Below are 19,736 nucleotides of genomic sequence, written 5' to 3'. Positions count from 1 at the left end.
TGTGTGTGAATATTTTATATACAGAATGGGGACAAATACAAATTTCACAAACACAAGGAACATTTATAATTAAAGAAATTTACAATGAGCAATCGTTATGTACCGATGTGAAGAGAGGGGAGAGAGAATTAGATTATCATCCCAAACTTGCCCAGCATCCATTGTTTATGCAAGCAAGTCTGTGTAGAGGGTCCATATATCTGAGTATTTCCCATCATTTTCCTGCTTACGGAAGGCTCTTTCTGATAAATGGCCAGTTGGATCATATTTTCTGTCCATCGTATGATGGAGAGGAGGGATATAGGAAGTTTCTTTCCAGTTAAACATTTAGCCACTGTGAGTGCACACAACAGCCAATGTCATTGCCCTTTAGTTAAATTCCAATGGGTTTGTATATAATTCAGCAACATGTTGACATCTGAGAAGATCAGGGATATGTGAAAACCACATTCATGTGGCTGGTCACTTCTTTCCAAAATGGCATGTTTGGACAGGACCACATCATGGGACACAACATTGCCTAGGAGACACGAAAGAGCCAACAGCACCTTATTTCTAAGTCCTTCTTCCCTCTCACCATAGATTTCTCAGTTGTTTTCAGAAATGGCACTGCCGAACATAGCATGGTCTACCAAGCCTAAACTGTCACAACCACTCTAACCTACGTATATTCTACTAGATTCTAAGCAATCGCAACAGTAGATATCACCAGAAATGATTCCAGAGTGGCCTATCAATGCAGTGGCTACTCCTGAAGCCAGCTAAGCTGTCTCTTGCACTCCAAAATTCAAAGGAACAACAACTACGCTCCAGCAGTCTAGGCAGTAAAATACAGGAACAACAGAAGCTGCCTTATACTGAGTCAGTCCATTGGTCTGTCCAGCTCAATTCTGTCTACAGTGGCTGGCTGTGACTGCTCAGTGTTTCAGACAGAAGACCCTTCTGGCCCCACCTGGAGATGCTGAGGACTGAAAATGAGACCTTCTGGACTCAAAGCAAATGCTCTTCCACTCAACTAGGCACATACTCTACATTTTTATCCATTAGAAACTTCCTATATTACTGTAAGAAAAACTTGGGGAATTCTTCTTTAAAGGAAAAAACACACACACATATGAAATTTTTATTACAAAGCAAAGTTAAAAATTCAGGTAACCGAAAGCAAACACACACATAATAATGCAAGATCACTTTCATATTCTGAAAGCACACCATAAACAGCATTTACTTTCTGTGGTAATATCTGAAATTAAGATTAGTGTCCAGTTAAACTTTCAGAAAACCAACCGGCCAAGTAAGAAATGGCTATTATTTATTCAAATGCAGATGAAAAAGCTGGATGAAAGGGAAAGCTTCAGGTTGAACAGCCTCTTGGTTTCCTCTAAAGAAAGCCTAATCTAAACTTTAAAACAGAATTTGGTTGGTCATTAAGAAAGGTTCATAGCACCCGCCTTTCACCTATCAGAAGCCAATTTGGGGGAAAGTACCTCCTAATGCACTGGTAATTTAGAACTTATGTACTACACTGGCAAAATGGCAGGGGGCGCCAAGGACTTCAGTTGCGGTTATTTCCACAAAAGTGAACCAGGAAAACCTAGGCATTTGGCTCCTTGATGAAGATATATTTTAGGACGGAATAATTGTTGCCTTTAGCATCCCTGAGCTAAGGGCAAAACGTGTTTGGCTATTCTGCCGAACGGCTGCAAATAAATTAAGGCCTCTCACCTTGTTTTGAGTTGACGTCTGAGGGGAGGTGTGATGGATGCGTCCCTGGAGAAAAGTGCTCATCACTGTAGGTGATAAGTGGGGTGAGAGGGTGGACCGCATGGGAAGGCTGCACCACCGGTACTTTGTTGGACTGCAAACAAAAAACAAAAAGCATTGGTATCGATTTTTTATTTTATTTTAAATAGGGCTTGTCACGTTTTTGTGAGGGTTTTTTTTTTAGCATGTTTATTTGCCTAGCTTTTAAATAACCAAGCAGTTAAATGTACATAAAGGTGGCAGTTTAAACAACACCCACCCACGCACAAAGAGCACACTTTCAGGTTATTGGACTAGGCAAGTTTTCCACAATCTCCTTACTCCACCCGGATCCGCACAACATTTACTCCACTAGCCTTTTAAGGTGACTTGCCAGGGGTTTGACATACCTTCTGGTTTTGCAATCTACCTGGGACTGAAAACGCAAGGTGTGCTAGCTATAACTAATGGCTGCTGGGGCAGCATTCGTTGCGATTGGTCAGAAGTCATACAGGCCTGCTTCACACATAGCAATATTCTCATCACCTGGTGGGGAGGTGGGAAGCCACCAAACAGCAGGATGGGCACATTATCCACTACAGTTCAAAAGGGCAGGTACGAGGAGCTGTCCACCTCTTTGGGAATATGTATTAATTGATGTATTATGTAAAAATGGCAGAGATGCAGCCAGGGATCTAGCAGTAAACAACAACTGGTGTAAAGAGTGTGACTGACAGGTTAGCACACCCATTATTTTCCATCTGGGCTCTGCCATGACATTTTCAGCATTAAACATGGGAATGCTTAAGTCTCATTGGAGTCATTCATAGAGATCAGGGGTGGGGAGCCTGTAGTCCATCAAATGTTGTCAGGACTACAACTCCCATCATCCCTGGCTAATGGTCATGTTGGCTGGAGCGGATGGGAATTGAGAGTACAGAAATATCTGGGTGGTCACATATACCCCACCCTTGAGACAGATGCAGTGCTGGTGTCTGTCATCGCCTTATTTTATGTTTCCAGTGCCTAAGGATAATCTGTACCAAGCTTTTTTAAAAAAATTGTTAAAGACATGTATATTATTGTTATTTTGGTAACATACTATGAAAGGCAGACTTCTATAGCACTGGTAAAGTAATATTCACTACTGCCTCTCTACATTTAATCTGGCCACCACCATCATTCATAGACCTACTCTCCAAGGCAAGTCCCCTTCTCACTGCAATCTCACCGAGTGCATCTTCTTCCCAAGACATCATATTTTATCAAGTCATGCAGTACAATTTCATCAGTGTATGCTGATGGTAGATATGAAGATTCCCAATACGGCTTCATTTTCATTTAGACCATCCCACTCCCAAATTGCATGTAACCCCAAAGTTAGGTTACTCTGAAAGTGATGCTACAATGCTGCGGGGGGGGGGAGGGGGAGGGGGAGTCTATTTCATATCAAACCAAAGGAATAATAATGGAAGTGTGCTAAAAAAACACCACTACCACCACCACCTTACTGAATCATAGTCATTTCTATCAGAGTAGTGCTACCCTGGATGTTAAGGTAAAACAAAGCTCATATAACAAAACTGTATCCAGTATTTGCTAGAAATTAGCAAAGCATTTTTTTAAATAAAAAAATCAAGATATCCCACGACTACATGCAGAAATCCCCTCAAGCTGAAAAAAATGCTGGAGTTACCAGAATAATTCCTAATTTTCTCCCCACAGGCTAAGTCTATGCAAAACACAGAAAATGTTTGAGACTCATTTGCATTATTACACCATGTTCTGTAGTTTAATTTTCTCTTTTTCTGTAGATGGGCGCTATGCTATCAAGAAAGAAACCTTAGCGTATTTTTACGAGACTCCTACTGGATCCCCCTTAAGCAATATTTTTTTGCTCATAAATTTAAGATCACGATGGATGGTTGTACAGGGAAGGGAGGGTTCAGATCAAAATGCAGATACGGCTTAAAAAGAACTTCAAATAATGTAAAATATTGGGAGCTAAGGAAAGAGGAAACTGATCCAGATTTAGTCGAATGCTAATATGATCAGAATTTGTTGGCCCATATTTAAAAATACAGCGCAGGAGAAGTGTCTGTGTATAATAAGCCTTTCTAGTTTAGAACGAACGAACACAAAGCCAGAGTCATATTTTTTTTTCTTTGTGTGTTTCCTCCCCCCCCCCCTTGCATACTTTCCCTTGTTTTCAGAGCACCACCTTAAGGAGCCTGCTTTAGCAAGTGGTATCATCTTAATGTCTGACCTATCCCTCCAGTCATATAGGCTCAGAATCTTCTGCCATGAATTTTTGCTAAATTATGCTATCCTTGCTCTCCTCTTAATTTTACGGTTTTCAACACAGATTTGCTTTCCTGTGGGAAGGAGATAAGAACCTGAGGATTTTAATTTAAGCTTTGGCCTTGTCTTATATTTTGCAAGAGGGAGACAGTGCACAGGCAGGAGAGAGAAAGCAGTGCTACTCATAGGTGTTTTAAAGCCAACAAGCATTAGGCCCATTATTTGTGGCCAAGTAATAAAAGCTGTATGGATTCTCATTAAGGTATAGGAGCTGGCTTCCAAGGGTGATAGCTCAAACGGCCATCATCTCTCCTTTTTCAAAAGACGCAAATTGGATACCCAGATTCAGATTATCTATAACTACACGCCTCCGTTTTCTGGGAAGAAAGCCATATTAGTTTTACTGTTACTTACAAATATTTTAGAAACAGGGGGGGGGGGGGGGAGAGTCAAAAACAGTACTGAGCAAGCAACATTTTCAAAGATGAGCATTTATGGGAATTTTTGTCACCACCATGCATTAGGAGGTGCTGAACTGCTGTTTGGGCTCAGTAACTGGCCAGTATGGAAGTGAGAGCTGGACCATAAAGAAGGCTGATTGCTGAAGAATTGATGCTTTTCAATTATGGTGCTGGAGGAGACTCTTGAGAGTTCCATGGACTGCAAGAAGATCAAACCTATCCATTCTGGAGGAAATCAGCCCTGAGTGCTCACTGGAAGGACAGATCCTGAAGCTGAGACTCCAATACTTTGGCCACCTCATGAGAAGACTCCCTGGAAAAGACCCTGATGTTGGGAAAGGTGGAGAGCACAAGGAGAAGGGGACGACAGAGGACAAGATGGTTGGACAGTGTTCTCGAAGCTACTAACATGAGTTTGACCAAACTGCGGAAGGCAGTGGAAGACAGGAGTGCCTGGCGTGCTCTGGTCCCTGGGGTCACGAAGAGTCGGATACAACTAAATGACTAAAAACCAACAAAAACTGGCCAGTAACTAAAGATGAATCCTGATAAGATGAATGCACTGTGAATTGATCATTCCTGGGATCAGAAATGGGTTGTGCATGTGCTGAATGAGCTTGTGTTCCCTCTTGAAGGAGCAGAAATGCAGCTTAGGGATGCTTCTTGAACCAGTATTGTCACTAGAGACTTTAGTGGCTCAGAACACCTTTAGCCAGCTTATGCTGGTTTGTTAGCTGGACATTTATTTAACAGGATAGCCTGGCTGCAGCAGTCCATGCTTTGGTAACCTCCAAGTAGAATCATGTGGGGCTGCCCTTAAAAAGTAAAGGGATCCCTGACCATTAGGTCCAGTCATGGCCGACTCTGGGGTTGTGGCGCTCATCTCGCTTTATTGGCCGAGGGAGCCAGCGTACAGCTTCTGGGTCATGTGGCCAGCATGACTAAGCCACTTCTGGTGAACCAGAGCAGCGCACGGAAATGCCGTTTCCCTTCCCGCTGGAGTGGTACCTATTTATCTACTTGCACTTTGATGTGCTTTCAAACTGCTAGCAGGAGCAGGGACCGAGCAATGGGAGCTCACCCCGTCATGGGGATTCAAACCGCCAACCTTCTGATAGGCAAGTCCTAGGCTCTGTTGTTTAACCCACAGTGCCACCCGTTAAGAAGCTGCAATTAATGTGGAATTTTGCTGCCAGAGTTCCTAGTTTTACGAAGGTGGTGGGAGGGTTCTAGGACCCTGCCAGAGCCTCACACCTCCTTCCCAAAGCCCAGTGTCTCTCTCAGCCAGCTTTGGGAATACAACATGAGGACTAGGATGTAGGGCTTGCTCTTCCACGACCACCACTATGCGTGCACACATGACAAGGCAGTATGCAGCCCACAGGTTCTGTGTCAAAGTAATCTTGCAGCCCCCTTGGTATGAAAAGTTGGACCACCTTGGTCTAAATGGGAGCTATGCAGCATATATACTGAAGGAATTATAGTACATTGGATGTTGTTTTGTTCTCAAGCTCAGTTCCAAGTACTTTAAGTACCTTTGAAGGGCTAAATCACTTGAAGACCTCCCCCCACCCCATATCTACCTGCCCCTCACATGAAGACCTTCAAATTAGGTCATTTTCCAAGATGTATCTCTAGGAAAGGTGTGTTAGGAAGGACAGGGCCTTTTTGGTGATTGACTTTGGAATACCCTCCTGAAGGAGGTAAGACAAGTGGTCTCAGTGTTTCTTTTTGGTACCCAATTAATTGCCCAAGCTATTTACTGTATTGTTTTAGCTGGTGGAATAGATTTGATGTATTACCTCTCAGATATTATATTGGTTTTTTATTTTTATTGGGTTTCTTCTTTAAAAATACCACAATGATGTTTTGGGAGAATCCATGTTTGAATGAATGAGTGGTTTATAATTTTTTTTTTTTTTAAAAAAGATTATAAAAGTGTATTTTAAAAAGGAATAGCCGACTGGGGGTCTCTGGGCTCATTTCAGCCTCTGAATTTCCCCCCTTCCAATTTAACCTCCATACAAAAGGCTCTCAATATAGCACAAAAGCCGCTTTCTTCTGCATAAGGCACCCAGAAAGAGCTCTTTCCCCTTCTGCCCCCTTTAAAAACAACAACGTTTTCTATTTGTGCACTTTGGCTGGCTGCCTTAGTTCAGACATCACTGAGGTGTATAAAAAGTTGAGGGCACTGTGGAAAACCAGTGCTGATGTGCCTAACAGGGAACAGCAAAGATTTGTGTCATACAGGTGTGTAGCCAACAGTGGTGTGCGTTCAGTGGACTAGGGGGGCTAGGCTAGTTCCTTAAAGGGTCCAAGAGCCTTTATGCCACCTTCCCAAAGCCCACCCAGCTTTGGGAAAGAGACGGCAGGGCTCCAGCATCCTCTCAGAGGCCTGGTACCACCTTCCCAAAGCCTGGAAAGCTTTTGCCCAGCTTTGGAAGAAAGGAGCAATGCTCACATATTAGACTTTGCGACATCACAACATTCCCCCCCCCCCCACACACATCGCCCTCGCAAGCCGGTGCCTCTGTCCCCCTATGAAAAATGTTGCCGAGTCTTCAGTCCTCATTCAAAAAATATAGCTTCTTCTAATCCTTGCCAAGGTAGACACACGTCATACCACAGTTAAGAACCATTATGGCACACTGGGTGTTACAAAGAATTTATTTCTGATACTATGTTTCCTAAATAGTGGATAGCAATCAAAACTCAACAAAAACAAGTCAAAACTGAGTTGATAAACCACAGAAGTGCTTCTTGCAATAGCCAGCATAAGCATGCCAAGGTTTGCAAAGTGAATTAAGGCAGTGGCATTTTAGATCTAATATTGGCAATATGAAAACAAAATGAACTTTCAAGCACTTTTAAGAACATGATCTGTATTATTCTAATACTTATATTATCTGACCCAATGATTATAACAAGCACTATTAGGCCTTTTGCATTTCTAAATATTTTTATAAACTGGCTTGCTGTTTGTTAACTATGCAGGGTGGGGTTGCAAATTTAAAACAAATAAAGGTCTAGGAATCTCTAGGACAGGGTAACCTGAAAATCTTCCTGCTAGTATTTTGAAGGATTGCAGGCCTGTCTGTGCCTTTATTTATGAGCTGAAGTTTTTAAAACAATTCTTCTTCTGTCCCAGCAGACACGGTGGCAACCTAACTCATGCACAAAACCCTATACCGCTCCTGTAAGAGAGAACCTTGCCCAGGTACAACATGCTGCCATTATCTCAGAGACTCAATGGACAACACTTGACTATTTTTGCTCTAGAAAGCTATATCTCAAAATGTCCATGGGAAAAAGTGGTTTGGGAACCACTGATCTCAAGGGTTAAAAAAGAAGAAACAGTAGAATCTTGTGTTCCACTGCCACAGACACACCTGCCTCCTACCAGTTTAGACCATTAGTTCACCTAAGACTAGTGGCTCTTCAGGGTCTTAGGCAGAGGTCTCTCTCAGCCCCACCTGCTAGAGGTCCCTTCAACTGGAGAAGCCAGAGACTGAGCCTGGGACCTTCTGATGTCAGAGCTCATCACCTAAAAGGTGAGGTGAAGATGGTGAAGGGAGTGCGTAGCTGTCCAGTCCAAAAGTATTCTCACAGTTTTTCTCTTATGGTACAGGAATACCATATATGGAAGGCACTTTCACATATAAAGACTCCCATCTCCATCTCATGCAAAAAATCAATAGCAGATTTCCCTCTCTCTCTTTTTACTTGTTTTCTTGATGTTACATCACTCCACTTTCCACGCCCCCAATAAAATGTTTATATATGTTGCAGGCAGGATGCAATTTAAGTTAGTTGGAAGGTGGTTGTAGGTAAGAACAAAAAAGAAAAAATTCTAAAAATAACATCAAGGTGTCTAACTACAACTCTCGACTAGACAGTACTTTGGAATTCACTGCAAAAGACCAAGCACAACAGCCCCTAATTCAGAATTGAACAGGAACAGAAACAATCACACAGTACTAAATTCAATTGAGCTGACTTATCAGGTGTGGGGAACCTCAGGCTCTCCAGACCTCTTTATATGGCCCTCAGGACTCTCTGCAGGCCATGCTGCCTTGCCAGGTCATCATATCCCTCACTTGCCCTGCTTCACATCTTTCTTGAGTGCATTTGCCTGACTAGAATGTGTCGCTGAACTGTCATAATGTCTCTTGCCTCCCTGTGGAAATTCTGACTTTTGCTTGTATAGATTGTACCCTACTATACAAAGGTAAGAATCACATAGGTTGCTCTGCTCATTTTTTCCGCTGCCCTCCAGAAGGTTATCCACAAGGAAATGATAGCCCTCAGGCTTAAAAGGATTCCCTGTGACATACATATCCACCTTGCACCACAGCTGCTGTGGAATGTCAAGATTCTTCAAATTTGTCAGAGTCTGGGGAAAATTCAATTACACAAAACGAAACACCATTATGAGTGCATGGTAGGCAATGGACAATGGATTAAAATGCAAAGCATGTAGCAACCCAGGGGTGCCAACTTGAATAAAATATGGGGGGAGGGCAGGTAAGCCCCACCCTGAATAATCTATCACATGCATACCGTTTGAATGGCGATGCCTATCAACTTGCAGGCCGTGCCCCCCTCAAATATTTTAGGGTGTGTGTGAAGCTACCTTGGCCCCTAGGAGTTGGCTCCTGTGTGGCAACCTGAGATACAAAGACAACACAGAATTGTCCATAAAGTAACCAGGAAAAATAAGTGAACTTGCAGGGATTAATACAACAGGATACGTATCCAACCTGCAAAGTTGTATTTGCAACCAGTAGGGAGAAGCTGCTCAGATTAATCTTTAATCAGGAGCCATCTTCTAAACCATTGTTCCAACATAGCTGAAGCAGGAACCTGATTGCAGAGATGTCCCCTTAGGAGCCAATTCAGAAGCCTACAATGAATTTCACAGTGATGCATAGATCAATTAGAGTTTTCTTTGCCTGGAAGCAGCTCCAAATGATGGCAAGCAGAGCTGCTTAGCAATCCTTTGGTCCCGTCTCTCCTAAACTAAGGCATAGCTTTGGGTCAGCTGATCTAAGGAGAGAGGCTGGACCTGGACTTTGTTTGACCAACAACTCATTGATTCCTTCTCAGCTCAATAACTGCACAAGTTACTTATATCTTCTTTCTAAACAATGTTGCTGCTAACCTGGTTTTGCTTAGGGCTCCTTCCATGCAACCTGTTTATTCAGTATTCATCCTAATTTGCTTACACATAGTTTACGTGGTGGTTAGACTATGTCCAATGTTTACTGAGCATTCGTTCTGAAATTTTTATGGGGTGGCTATATGACAATGAATGTTCAACCTACATTCATCCTGATTTGCTTGTGGTGTGATTACAAGTCAGCCATTTGTCCATCTCACAATTTTCAGTGCATTTTCTTGTCACTTTCTTAACCAAAAAAGGTCAATTTTTAAAGTGAATTTATTGCACTAGGGCAACAGAGCACTTTATCCCACTTCAAACAAGAAAAAACTAACACTCCAGGTCAGTATGCACTTGAATCACTCCTGCAAAGCACTGACAGTCTGGAAGCTCCCTTAAACAAGTTGCTTTCTGATTATCTCTGACTAATCTCATGCTTGAAAAAGTTATACAAGATTTTGTTTTTCTTCCCAGAAGGGCTACCATTCAAAGCAAACATTCCTCTGAACACAGTATTACACCCAGAGGGAGAAGAAAAACAAAGACGATCCTTTGAGCAGATATCTAAAGAAATATATTCAGCAAACAGATTTGGTGTGATTCATCGCATATTGGACCCATTAGATAATCACAGAATCACATCGCAACTTAATCTAATGGGTGTGTGTGTGCAAATTGGGGCAAACTTCTTACTTTATAGCCAATTAGATGGGTGTGCGGAACCTGTAGACTTCCAGATATTGTTGGACACCAATTACCATCAGCCCCAGTCAACATGGTCAGTGGTCAGGAATGATGAGAGTTTAGCCCAGCAACATCCCCACCCATACATAGAACATAAGCTATGTATCTTTCCCTTAGACCAGCTAACCATACTCAAAACAGGTGCATACCCTCTCCAAGGTCAACATGAAGTATCTTCCCTTCCATATGCACTTTCAGTCTCAGAAACCAACACCTGTATATACTAAGTAGAGTAAACAAAGTGAGCCACTCAGCAGTAATGTTACACAGAGTTCCCTTTCTTTGTCTCTTAAGCAACAGGGCCCTGGCTGGCCAACTCATTGTTGGATGAGATGACTAATGAGTATGGATATGTAAAAGAGAAATAAACAATTTCCATTGTGGAATGGTGATGATAACAGTCACAAAAGGGTGAAAGGTTGAGTACCTACATTGCCTCTAAGTAGTTACTCATTGGGGGAAATGACATAGGTCAGTGGTAGATCATCTGCCTTACATTCAGGTTCAACTGCTAGTATCTCTTAGAAGGTCTGGGAATGTTTCCTACCTGAAACCCTAGAGAGCTACTGTCAGTCATTATAGACAATGTTGTGCGATATGGACCAACAGTCTGAATCAGAATTAGGCAGTTTCCTATGTTCTTATAGTTAATAAAGGCCTTATACCTGGAAAAGTCAAAGGTCTGTATCAAAGCATCACTTTCCAGAGGCAGATGTAGCTGAACAAAAGCTCTTTCACTTAGCATCTAAGTGTCTAGGCTACAGGTTGCACCACACACTGATGACTGGATGAGCAAAGCAAAAGTATCAGAAAAATGCAGAACTTCACAGGTCTGTAAAACTAAATAGCCCAGTGTCATGCTTAAAAGCACCTTGTCACACGGATGCCATAATGTATTATGAACATGAAAGGGTAACGGCAAAGGAACACTCAAGCCTGTTAACCTGAGTGTGTGCCTATAATGCCCCCACTGACCAGTTTGAAAAGGGTGGGGGTATTTTACAAATAGAGCTATAGAGTTTCACAGCACCTTTTAAAGAAGTTACATACAATACTAGGCTCCAGCTCTTTTGCAATATTAGATACTAAAAACAAACAAAAAATAACTCATAGCCAGGTGATTGTGTTCACCCAATAAACAAAGCCAAAATTATTATCTTTTAGAACTTAAAAAAGTATTCAAGCACATTTGCACATTTTTAAACAAATAAAATAACACTTTTTCATCTGACTTTAGTGGCAATTTGAATGTGGTCTTTTACGCTGCAAGCTTTAAGGAATATTTTGAATTCTGAGTGGAGGGGTGAACTGCTTTACTTTCCAGTTGGCAATTTATTTGCCTGAGGCACAGTCAGTAGAGCATGTTCTCAAGGTTGTGGATTTGAGCCCCACGTTGGGCCAAAGGATTCCTGCATTCCAGGGGGTTGGACTAGATGAACTTCATGGTTCCTTCCAACTCTACAATTCTATGACAACTCTATGAGGCAGTTCATTATTATTTCCCACAGCACTACAAAGCTTTGGAATGCCTTTGCTTGTGTCACTCTCTCTCATCCTGCAACTTTCCCCCAACCTTTTTTTTTTTTTTAATGAACAGTAGCAGCTGGAGGCCAGCTTTAGAAATTAGAAATGCAGAAAAGGGGAGGGGGGAGAATTTCCTTCCTGCCATTTGTCGGTTCAAAACCATTCCCCTCATATAGAATATAGACACTAGGTGATGAAGCTGCACAACAAGGATGCTGCCCAAAAAAGCTTATTACCCTGAACGTTTAAAGGGATCCATAACAACACAGTAAGAGCACTGCTGGATCAGACCACAGGTGTCTCTAGTCTAGAATCCTGTTCCCCACACAGGCTGACAAATGCCTATGGGAAGCTTGTGGGGCCATGAACAGATTGAATGACTTCCCTATTCAAGCAGAAAAGCCTACTGTGGCGATCACACAGGGTCCCCGGACGTTTAACGGTCTATTGACCCCTGTGCCACCACTGTGCTCGCTTCCCTGCTGCCACCAACTAGTTACTCTCTGGTAAAACACTAAGTCCAGTCAGTTGTTAAAAGTGAACCAAAAAAACCAAGTTTATTTTATAAACATTAACAAGTTTATGGTTTCTCAGATAATATTCCTGTCAGTATCTTAACTTTAGTTTCCTTACTGGCCTATACCTTCCTAATACCTTCTGACTGATTATCTCAACTGTTTGACTGATTCCTCTTAACAAATTCTCTCACTCTCTCACACCAGACTATAGTGCCCAACCCACAGACTTATCTTCTCTGTCTCTCCTAACTCCAGACTGTCTTCTCAACAACTCTAACTCCCTAAAAAAACCTCTGTGCTTAAACCTTATACACAGCTACCGTATTTTTCCTCTATAAGACACACTTTTTCCCCTTCAAAAATTAAGGGGAAATGTGTGTGCGTCTTATGGAGCGAATGCAGGCTCCTTGGCTTCAGCGATAGCAACGCGAAGCCACCAAAACGCAGAGGGAGAGCTCCCCCCGCACTCCAGAGGCTTCGCGTTGCTTTCGCTGAAACCGCCTGAAGCCCCCGGAGCACAGCAGGAACTCCTGCTGCGCTCCAGGGGCTTCAGGCAGCTATCTGCAAGCCTTGGGAGCGCAGCTGGAGTTCTCGCTGTGCTCCAAAGGCTTGCGGATAGCCACCTGAAGCTTGGAGAGCAAGAGGGGTCGGTGTACACCAATCCCTCTTGCTCTCCAGGCTTCACTTCACTGGAGAGGTACTGCACAGTTTTCCCTCTCTGCACAGCTCCCCTTCAGCAAAGCGGGAGGAGAAATGGAAGGGGCTCTGTTTCTCCATCCGCTTCACTGAAGGGGCGCTGAGCAGAGAGGAGGAGAATTTTTTCCCCCTGTTCTTCCCCTCCTATGGTCCAGTGCATCCTATGGTCCGGTGCGTCCTAAAGAGCGAAAAATACGGTAACTCTGCCCCCTGGGTTCCCATTGGTTAGTCATTTTACAATTAGTTAACCCTTTCCCTCTGAACCCAGTATGATGTCACACACGTAGGAGGGCAAACACCACACCTACTATTGTCACATACCTATCACATAGTTAAACCATGGAATTCCTTCCCACAGGAGGCAGTGATGGCCATCAACTTGGATGGCTTTAAAAGAGGGTTAGACAAATTAATGGAGGACAAGGCTAGAATCATGTCCTCCTTTTCTGGCTTCTTGTGGGCATCTGGTTGGCCATTGCGACTTCTCAATTCCCAAGCCCACATGTCTTTTTTAGCAGCAGAACATGGTAGCCCAACTAAAGAAATACCTCTAGAACAAAGAAAATGTCACTGTCTTCCCTTATTTGTATATGGTGTTCTACAAAAAGTGGCGTGGCTCTCAAGAAAAAAGTATTAAAATAGCATTCAAGTAATGGTTGCCATACAGAAGCAGTGCAACGCAAGTGCTAAGGGAGGAAGTAAAAAATGTTGCGTGTGCAGTATGAGCCTTGGATTGGTTTCTGAATAATATGTACATGAAAATTACTATGTAAAAGAGGGATGTCAGCAAAAACCCAAACAGCATTTCAATTAAACACAGGAAATATGAAAGCTGCCAAGTGAAAAGTATTACACATAAGCAAGTCATAAAAACCTAAGCAGAACTCTGCTGGATCAGACCAAAGGCCTATCTGGTCCAGCATCCTGCTCTCACAGTGGCCAACAAGATGCTTATGAGATGCCTGCACACATGACATGAATGCAACAGCCACTCTTCCACTCATGTGCCCAACAACTGCAATATTTGAAGTATTACACACACAGCCATCATGACTAGTTGTTGACAGCCCTATCCTCCATGAATTTGTCTAATCCCTTTTTAAAGTAAGCTAGGTTGGCAGCCTACTGCAGCTTCTGGTTAGCCAATGTGGTGCACTCCAGATGTTGGAGTACAACTTCCATCATCCCTTTCCACTGGTCATGCTAACAGAAGCTGAAGAGTACCTCACGGGCTACTTCAGCCATAGTTTATGCACTGTGTCAAGAATGGATCACAGTACCTTACTGACTGCCTTTCCCAACAAGAAGATATCTAGACTCTACACATGTTAACTGAAGTCATCCTTAGTGTGCTCCCTCTGGAAGAAACGTGTAGGTTTAGGATTAGGGAAAGGGCCTTTTTGGTTGTCCCATCCACCCATGGGCTTTCTCAAGCCAGGCCCACCTGGAGCTAGCATTGAATTCTATTCAGCACCAGAATTTTCCTCTGCAGCTGGGCATGGTGAGCTTTAGTGGCAGAATCTGTTTTTTTCTTTACCTAGTCCTGTTTAATTTAGGTTGCAAGGAAAGGGGGGAAGATTACCCTGCAAGGGCTGGGGACAGATACATGCATGGACCAGAGAAAATTGCTGTTAGACATGCCAAGATAAAAAGAATGCTCCATCAATGGAAAACTTGTTGCCAATCTGGCAATTGTGATCGACTGATCTCAAAGTGTATCCAGTACCTTGGCCGGTATGTTGCATGACCTTTTGGAGACTGATATGAAAATGCAGAGGAAGTCAGCATTGGATGACACCCCCACCACCCCAGGGGGGAAATTCCAGCATCTGTCAGAAACTAAAAAGATTGTGTGGTTCATCTGCAGCTCTGGATTCTGTATGATAACTATACATGGCCTGGTGAAGTTGATGGCCTCTAAACTTCTGTTCAAAGGACTTTCGATTATAGAATCTATCCATAAAGAGTGAATATTGTATAAATGGGGGACAGGGGAAGAGCTATTAGGTTTGCTGGCCAGAGCCTGAATATTTTCCAATCCTGCAAGAAAAACATTCCCAAACTCACCTCTTGAAGACCCACAGTATCACAGGAGGACAGTTAATCCCAAACCTCTAGCAGCAGCAGCAGCAGAGCTTAATGAAGCGCTGCAGGCAGTGTCACATTCACAGCCCCAGCACTCATGCCAGCCAGGATGGGAGGTGGAGAAGGGAATGGAAAGAGGAAAAATGCCCCTCTACTGAGCCAAGTTGCAGGCTGGCATAGTAAGGAGGACCAAATTGGACTCTATGCTGTCACATGACAACAGTAGGGTTCTCATAGATATTGTGCCAGCCCTGCTTCACACCCTGAAACACCCATTTTGGGGTCCTCTGCTGGCTACTGCCAGCAGGGATACTACTGGTGGCAGCTTTCACTCACTAGCTATTTGGGTGAGTACACTGAGGTGCTCGCCAGCGGGCTTCCCTCCTGCAATTATACAGAGGCCAGCAAAACATCTCTGCTTCATCCAAAGCCCTCCAGCGCAACAGATTCTCCATTTGGACTGTTCTGCCTGACAGCTTTAGCTGTTGCTCATCTGAAATATTTTGCCAGGGACCTCTCATTGGCACTGAGGCCAGAGAGAGAGATGAGATTATTTCTGTCCATATCCCAAGCTGGAGTGTTGCTATTAGCCAAGTTGCATATGTTTGACTTAGAACTGCCTGCTTATTCCTGTAGCAGCTGAAGCACACATTTCAAATTTGTCAAAGGAAAACAGGCAGAATCCTTTCTTTTAATGGATTTGAAACCTACAGTACACAAACATTAGATCTCCCAGTTACTCAGATTGCATGTTTTTTCATACTGTATTTTGCAAATGTGTACTTTTTTGTTGTGAAATGTTCTGCTCCCAGAATTCTACAAGATTAGAAATTCTTAAAATTTAATACATATTAGGCAAGTCATAAGATTCAGTTCCCAACTCAGTACATACTGTGGGCTTAATCTGCAACTCAGTTGTGCCATGCCGATGCCTTTTGATCATTCCCAGCTCTGACTGTATTATTCCAGCAGAATCTTAGGTTCACACTACATGTTATGGTTAATGAATAGCATGCAGTTATGCCTCCTCATTTTCTGTAATTAATTACAGCTGTGTGTAAGGGAAGGGGGGTTATTGGGAGCACAGCATGAGATGAATTATAATTTTCTTCCCTTGCCATGATAACCCCCTCCACACACACACACCCCATTGGTGTGGCTTAAGGGGAAAGTTCCAATTGGCACATTTTTATTTTTATTTTTTAAAAGCAGAACCCATTTATATGCCATTGTAAAACTGATTCAGAGGGAGAAGGAAAGGAGGACTACAGTATCTAGACCAGGGTGGTCCAACGCATGGCCCAAGGGCCTCATGTGGCCCTCAATGCCTTTTCTGGTGGCCCTCAGCAATGTTCGAGCCACTCCCTTGCACTGCTTTCCCAAAGCTAAATAGTGGAGGTGCCAGCCTTTGGGAAGGAGGCATAAGGACTCTGACAGGGCCCCAGCGTCCTCCTTCCTCCTTCCCAAAGCCTAGTTGGTGCTTTCCTAGCTTTGGGAAGGAAATGGAAGGGCTCTAGGACCCTGTCAGAGCCTTGTGCCTCCTTCCGTAGTATGTACAAAGGCATAAAATTTTGGGCTCATTCCCTCCCCGCCCCCAGCACAAGAAGGCTGTATGTGGCATGCAGGCTCCTTGTCAAAATACTCTTGTGGTCCACTTGCTATGAAAATTTGAACCACCCTGATCTAGACAATCATTGCTGTGCACAACCATCCACTAACCTCTTGGTGCTGTGCATACCACTTTTACAAAACATACAGAGCTTGTTGACCTGCCCTGCACCCCACCCCCATAATCAGTTCCGGAGGGGGAACACATTTCTGAAGTATCAAGTATCATTTCCAAAGTGTAGTGGCTTCAATTGCTTATGAGTTTCCATGTACAGCCTTAGCTGTCTTGGGGGAGTGGGGCAGGGGGAGGTGAGAACTGGACCTCTGGGGCAATTTTCAAACTTAAAGGGAATATATCTATATCCATCTAGAAACCTGGCCTTTCTTTGAAATATTCAGAAACATAGAATGTGTATGTGCCATAAAACAAATACTGTGAGTTGCCTGAACAATTAAGAATGCTGGCAAGCATTTCCAAGACTATGATCTGCCAATCTATATTCCAGCAAAGCAGGACTGTGTGCATTTCATTCGTATGGAAAACTGGCAACACTTGGAACACATCATTTAAAAACAATAGCAGATTGGAATAAAGCTGACCTAATCAGTCAGTCATGCTGCTCTGCTCTTTCTTATCCCTCATCAGTGCCAGGGTAGTCTTAGAAGACAATTGTGGTTGACCCCAAACTGATTCTCACTGCAGTGCTAACTGGAGGACTTCTTTGAGGGTTAGGGTAGAAGCCAAAAGTGATACACAGGGGTTTTTTTATACCTCTAAACAGAATAGTACATAGAGCTATTTACCACTCAAATGTAGCAGGGATATATTTGTACCCATCAAACCCACTTATCCCCATTTGTTTTAATTTTTCTTACAGCAAAACGAATTCATATCTTGAGTGACTGTTTAGTTAGGCTCAATGTGCAACAAGATAATGAGTGAAATGAGTTCATTTCCTGATGTTACTGAATATATATTATATCATTTGAACTTCAAACCCAAGTATGTTAATTATCTAGGATTTAGTGCATCACATCTTAGAAAACATCTATATGAATAGTATAGCCTTGTGCTAAAAAATGGCCTATCTACAAAAAAAGAAGAAGGTTTGATTCGGATTTTTTTCTTTTAAAGAAAGCTACAGAACAGGTGTTCCAAATTCGGTAGTATGGAATTCAGATTGTCAAAATCTAACCACACAGCATCAGCTGACTATCTGATCCACACACAGTCACTCAATATATTATGCTCTCTTTTTTTAGATAAAGAATATCTTTGAGACCCATGCCAGATCAGACATTAGGAAAAAGTCATGCATCACCTGAGAACTAACTGTGGACAGCCTCCCCACCCCCAAATCCTCCAGAGCAAACTGGAGGTGGGGAGGCAGGGAGCCTATGGGGAGAGGAAATGGTGAGTAAATACCATTGTGCAGGTTGCGTTGGTTTCATTGGATACAACCCCTTCTCTTTCAAGGCATGTGCAACCTCATCCATAACTGGTTGAATGTAATCCTCCTCGAGTTAGAACCATTCACCCATATTGCCAGGAATGAGCTTCAGTTTATTGGGACATTAAACTCTGCATTCATTCTACCACTGTGTGAGAAACCTTCCCTGATATAGGCTCATCTCACATAGCTGTCAACGTTCCCCCTTTTTTAAGGGAAATTCCCGTATTCCGAATAGGATTCCTCGCAAGAAAAGAGAAAAGTTGACAGCTATGGCATCTCCTATTTTTTTACACTGAACTACTAACACAAACAGGATGTGGGTGGCACTGTGGGTTAAACCACAGAGCCTAGGACTTGCCAATCAGAAGGTTGGTGGTTTGAAACCTCGTGACGGGGTGAGCTCCTGTTGCTCAGTCCCTGCTCCTGCCAACCTAGCAGTTCAAAAGCACATCAAAGTGAAAGTAGATAAATAGGTAGCACTCCGGCAGGAAGGTAAATGGTGGTTCCGTGCACTGCTCTGGTTCGCCAGAAGCGGCTTAGTCATGCTGGCCACATGACCCAGAAGCTGTATGCCGGCGCCCTCGGCCAGTAAAGCGAGATGAGCGCCACAATCCCAGAGTCGGTCATGACTGGACCTAATGGTCAGGGGTCCCTTTACCTTTACCTTTACTAACACAAACGGCGTGTGAAAGGATAAAAGAAGGCAATTTCTCCAAATTAGTACTGCACTGCTCTTAGGATATATTGGTTCACAAAAGGTTTGCCCAGGAGTGCTTGCTAAAGATGAACACAAGTTTAATGCAGGACTACTATGAAAATCAGGACTACTTAAAAGAGTTTATTTTAGGACAGAGTCACACAATAATTAAGGCAGCTGGCATGCAAAGAGATAAGGTTTTAGAAAGCACAGGACGTGCTGGTTTGTTGTCTATGACTACAGAACCATGCTCACCTGCCAGAAAACCATATCACTGTCTGCAACCTTCACTTCACTTCTACAGTCCCTGTGAAGGGAGGACACCTCCATGTAATTAGTGTGCTTCTATTAATATGAGTTAATTAAAAGAGAAATGAAGAATAGGATTGCCACCTGGCCCTTTTCATTTGTTTGATAAACATCTTGCCATTTGTCAATGGCTTCTGCCCAAGAAAAGGAACTGTTAGCTTTTAAGTTACTCCATGTACTGTCCTGTGCCATAGATTACAATCAGTGCTGTATATGACTGTAGAAATAACAGCTACAGTGCTCAGCTTTAGGGAAGGGGGATGGAGTCATAGCTGTTTCTCTTAAGGGGGGTGGGCACATGCCAGATATTCAGTAGATAGTGCATATATACAGTGGTACCTTGGGTTAAGTACTTAATTCGTTCCAGAGGTCTGTTCTTAACCTGAAACTGTTCTTAACCTGAAGCACCACTTTAGCTAATGGGGCCTCCTGCTG

General features: G+C 43.0%; 1 protein-coding gene across 10 annotated transcripts in view; it reads right to left on the bottom strand.

Moving 5' to 3' along the window:
- The window catches only part of LEF1 (lymphoid enhancer binding factor 1), a 98,805-nt gene that overhangs the window by 37,896 nt on the left and 41,173 nt on the right, over positions 1-19,736 (bottom strand). For all 10 annotated transcript variants that reach the window (XM_083756720.1, XM_083756719.1, XM_083756715.1 and 7 more), the window contains exon 5: positions 1,726-1,858. In XM_083756720.1, coding sequence (XP_083612846.1) covers positions 1,726-1,858 — 133 coding nt within the window. The remainder of the gene's footprint in view (positions 1-1,725; positions 1,859-19,736) is intronic.

This window comes from Podarcis gaigeae, assembly GCF_964106915.1.
Source record: "Podarcis gaigeae genome assembly, chromosome: 9".
NCBI classification, from domain to species: Eukaryota; Metazoa; Chordata; class Lepidosauria; order Squamata; family Lacertidae; genus Podarcis; species Podarcis gaigeae.
Note: the sequence above shows the minus strand (reverse complement) of the source record. Positions and strands in the feature narration are given on the sequence as shown.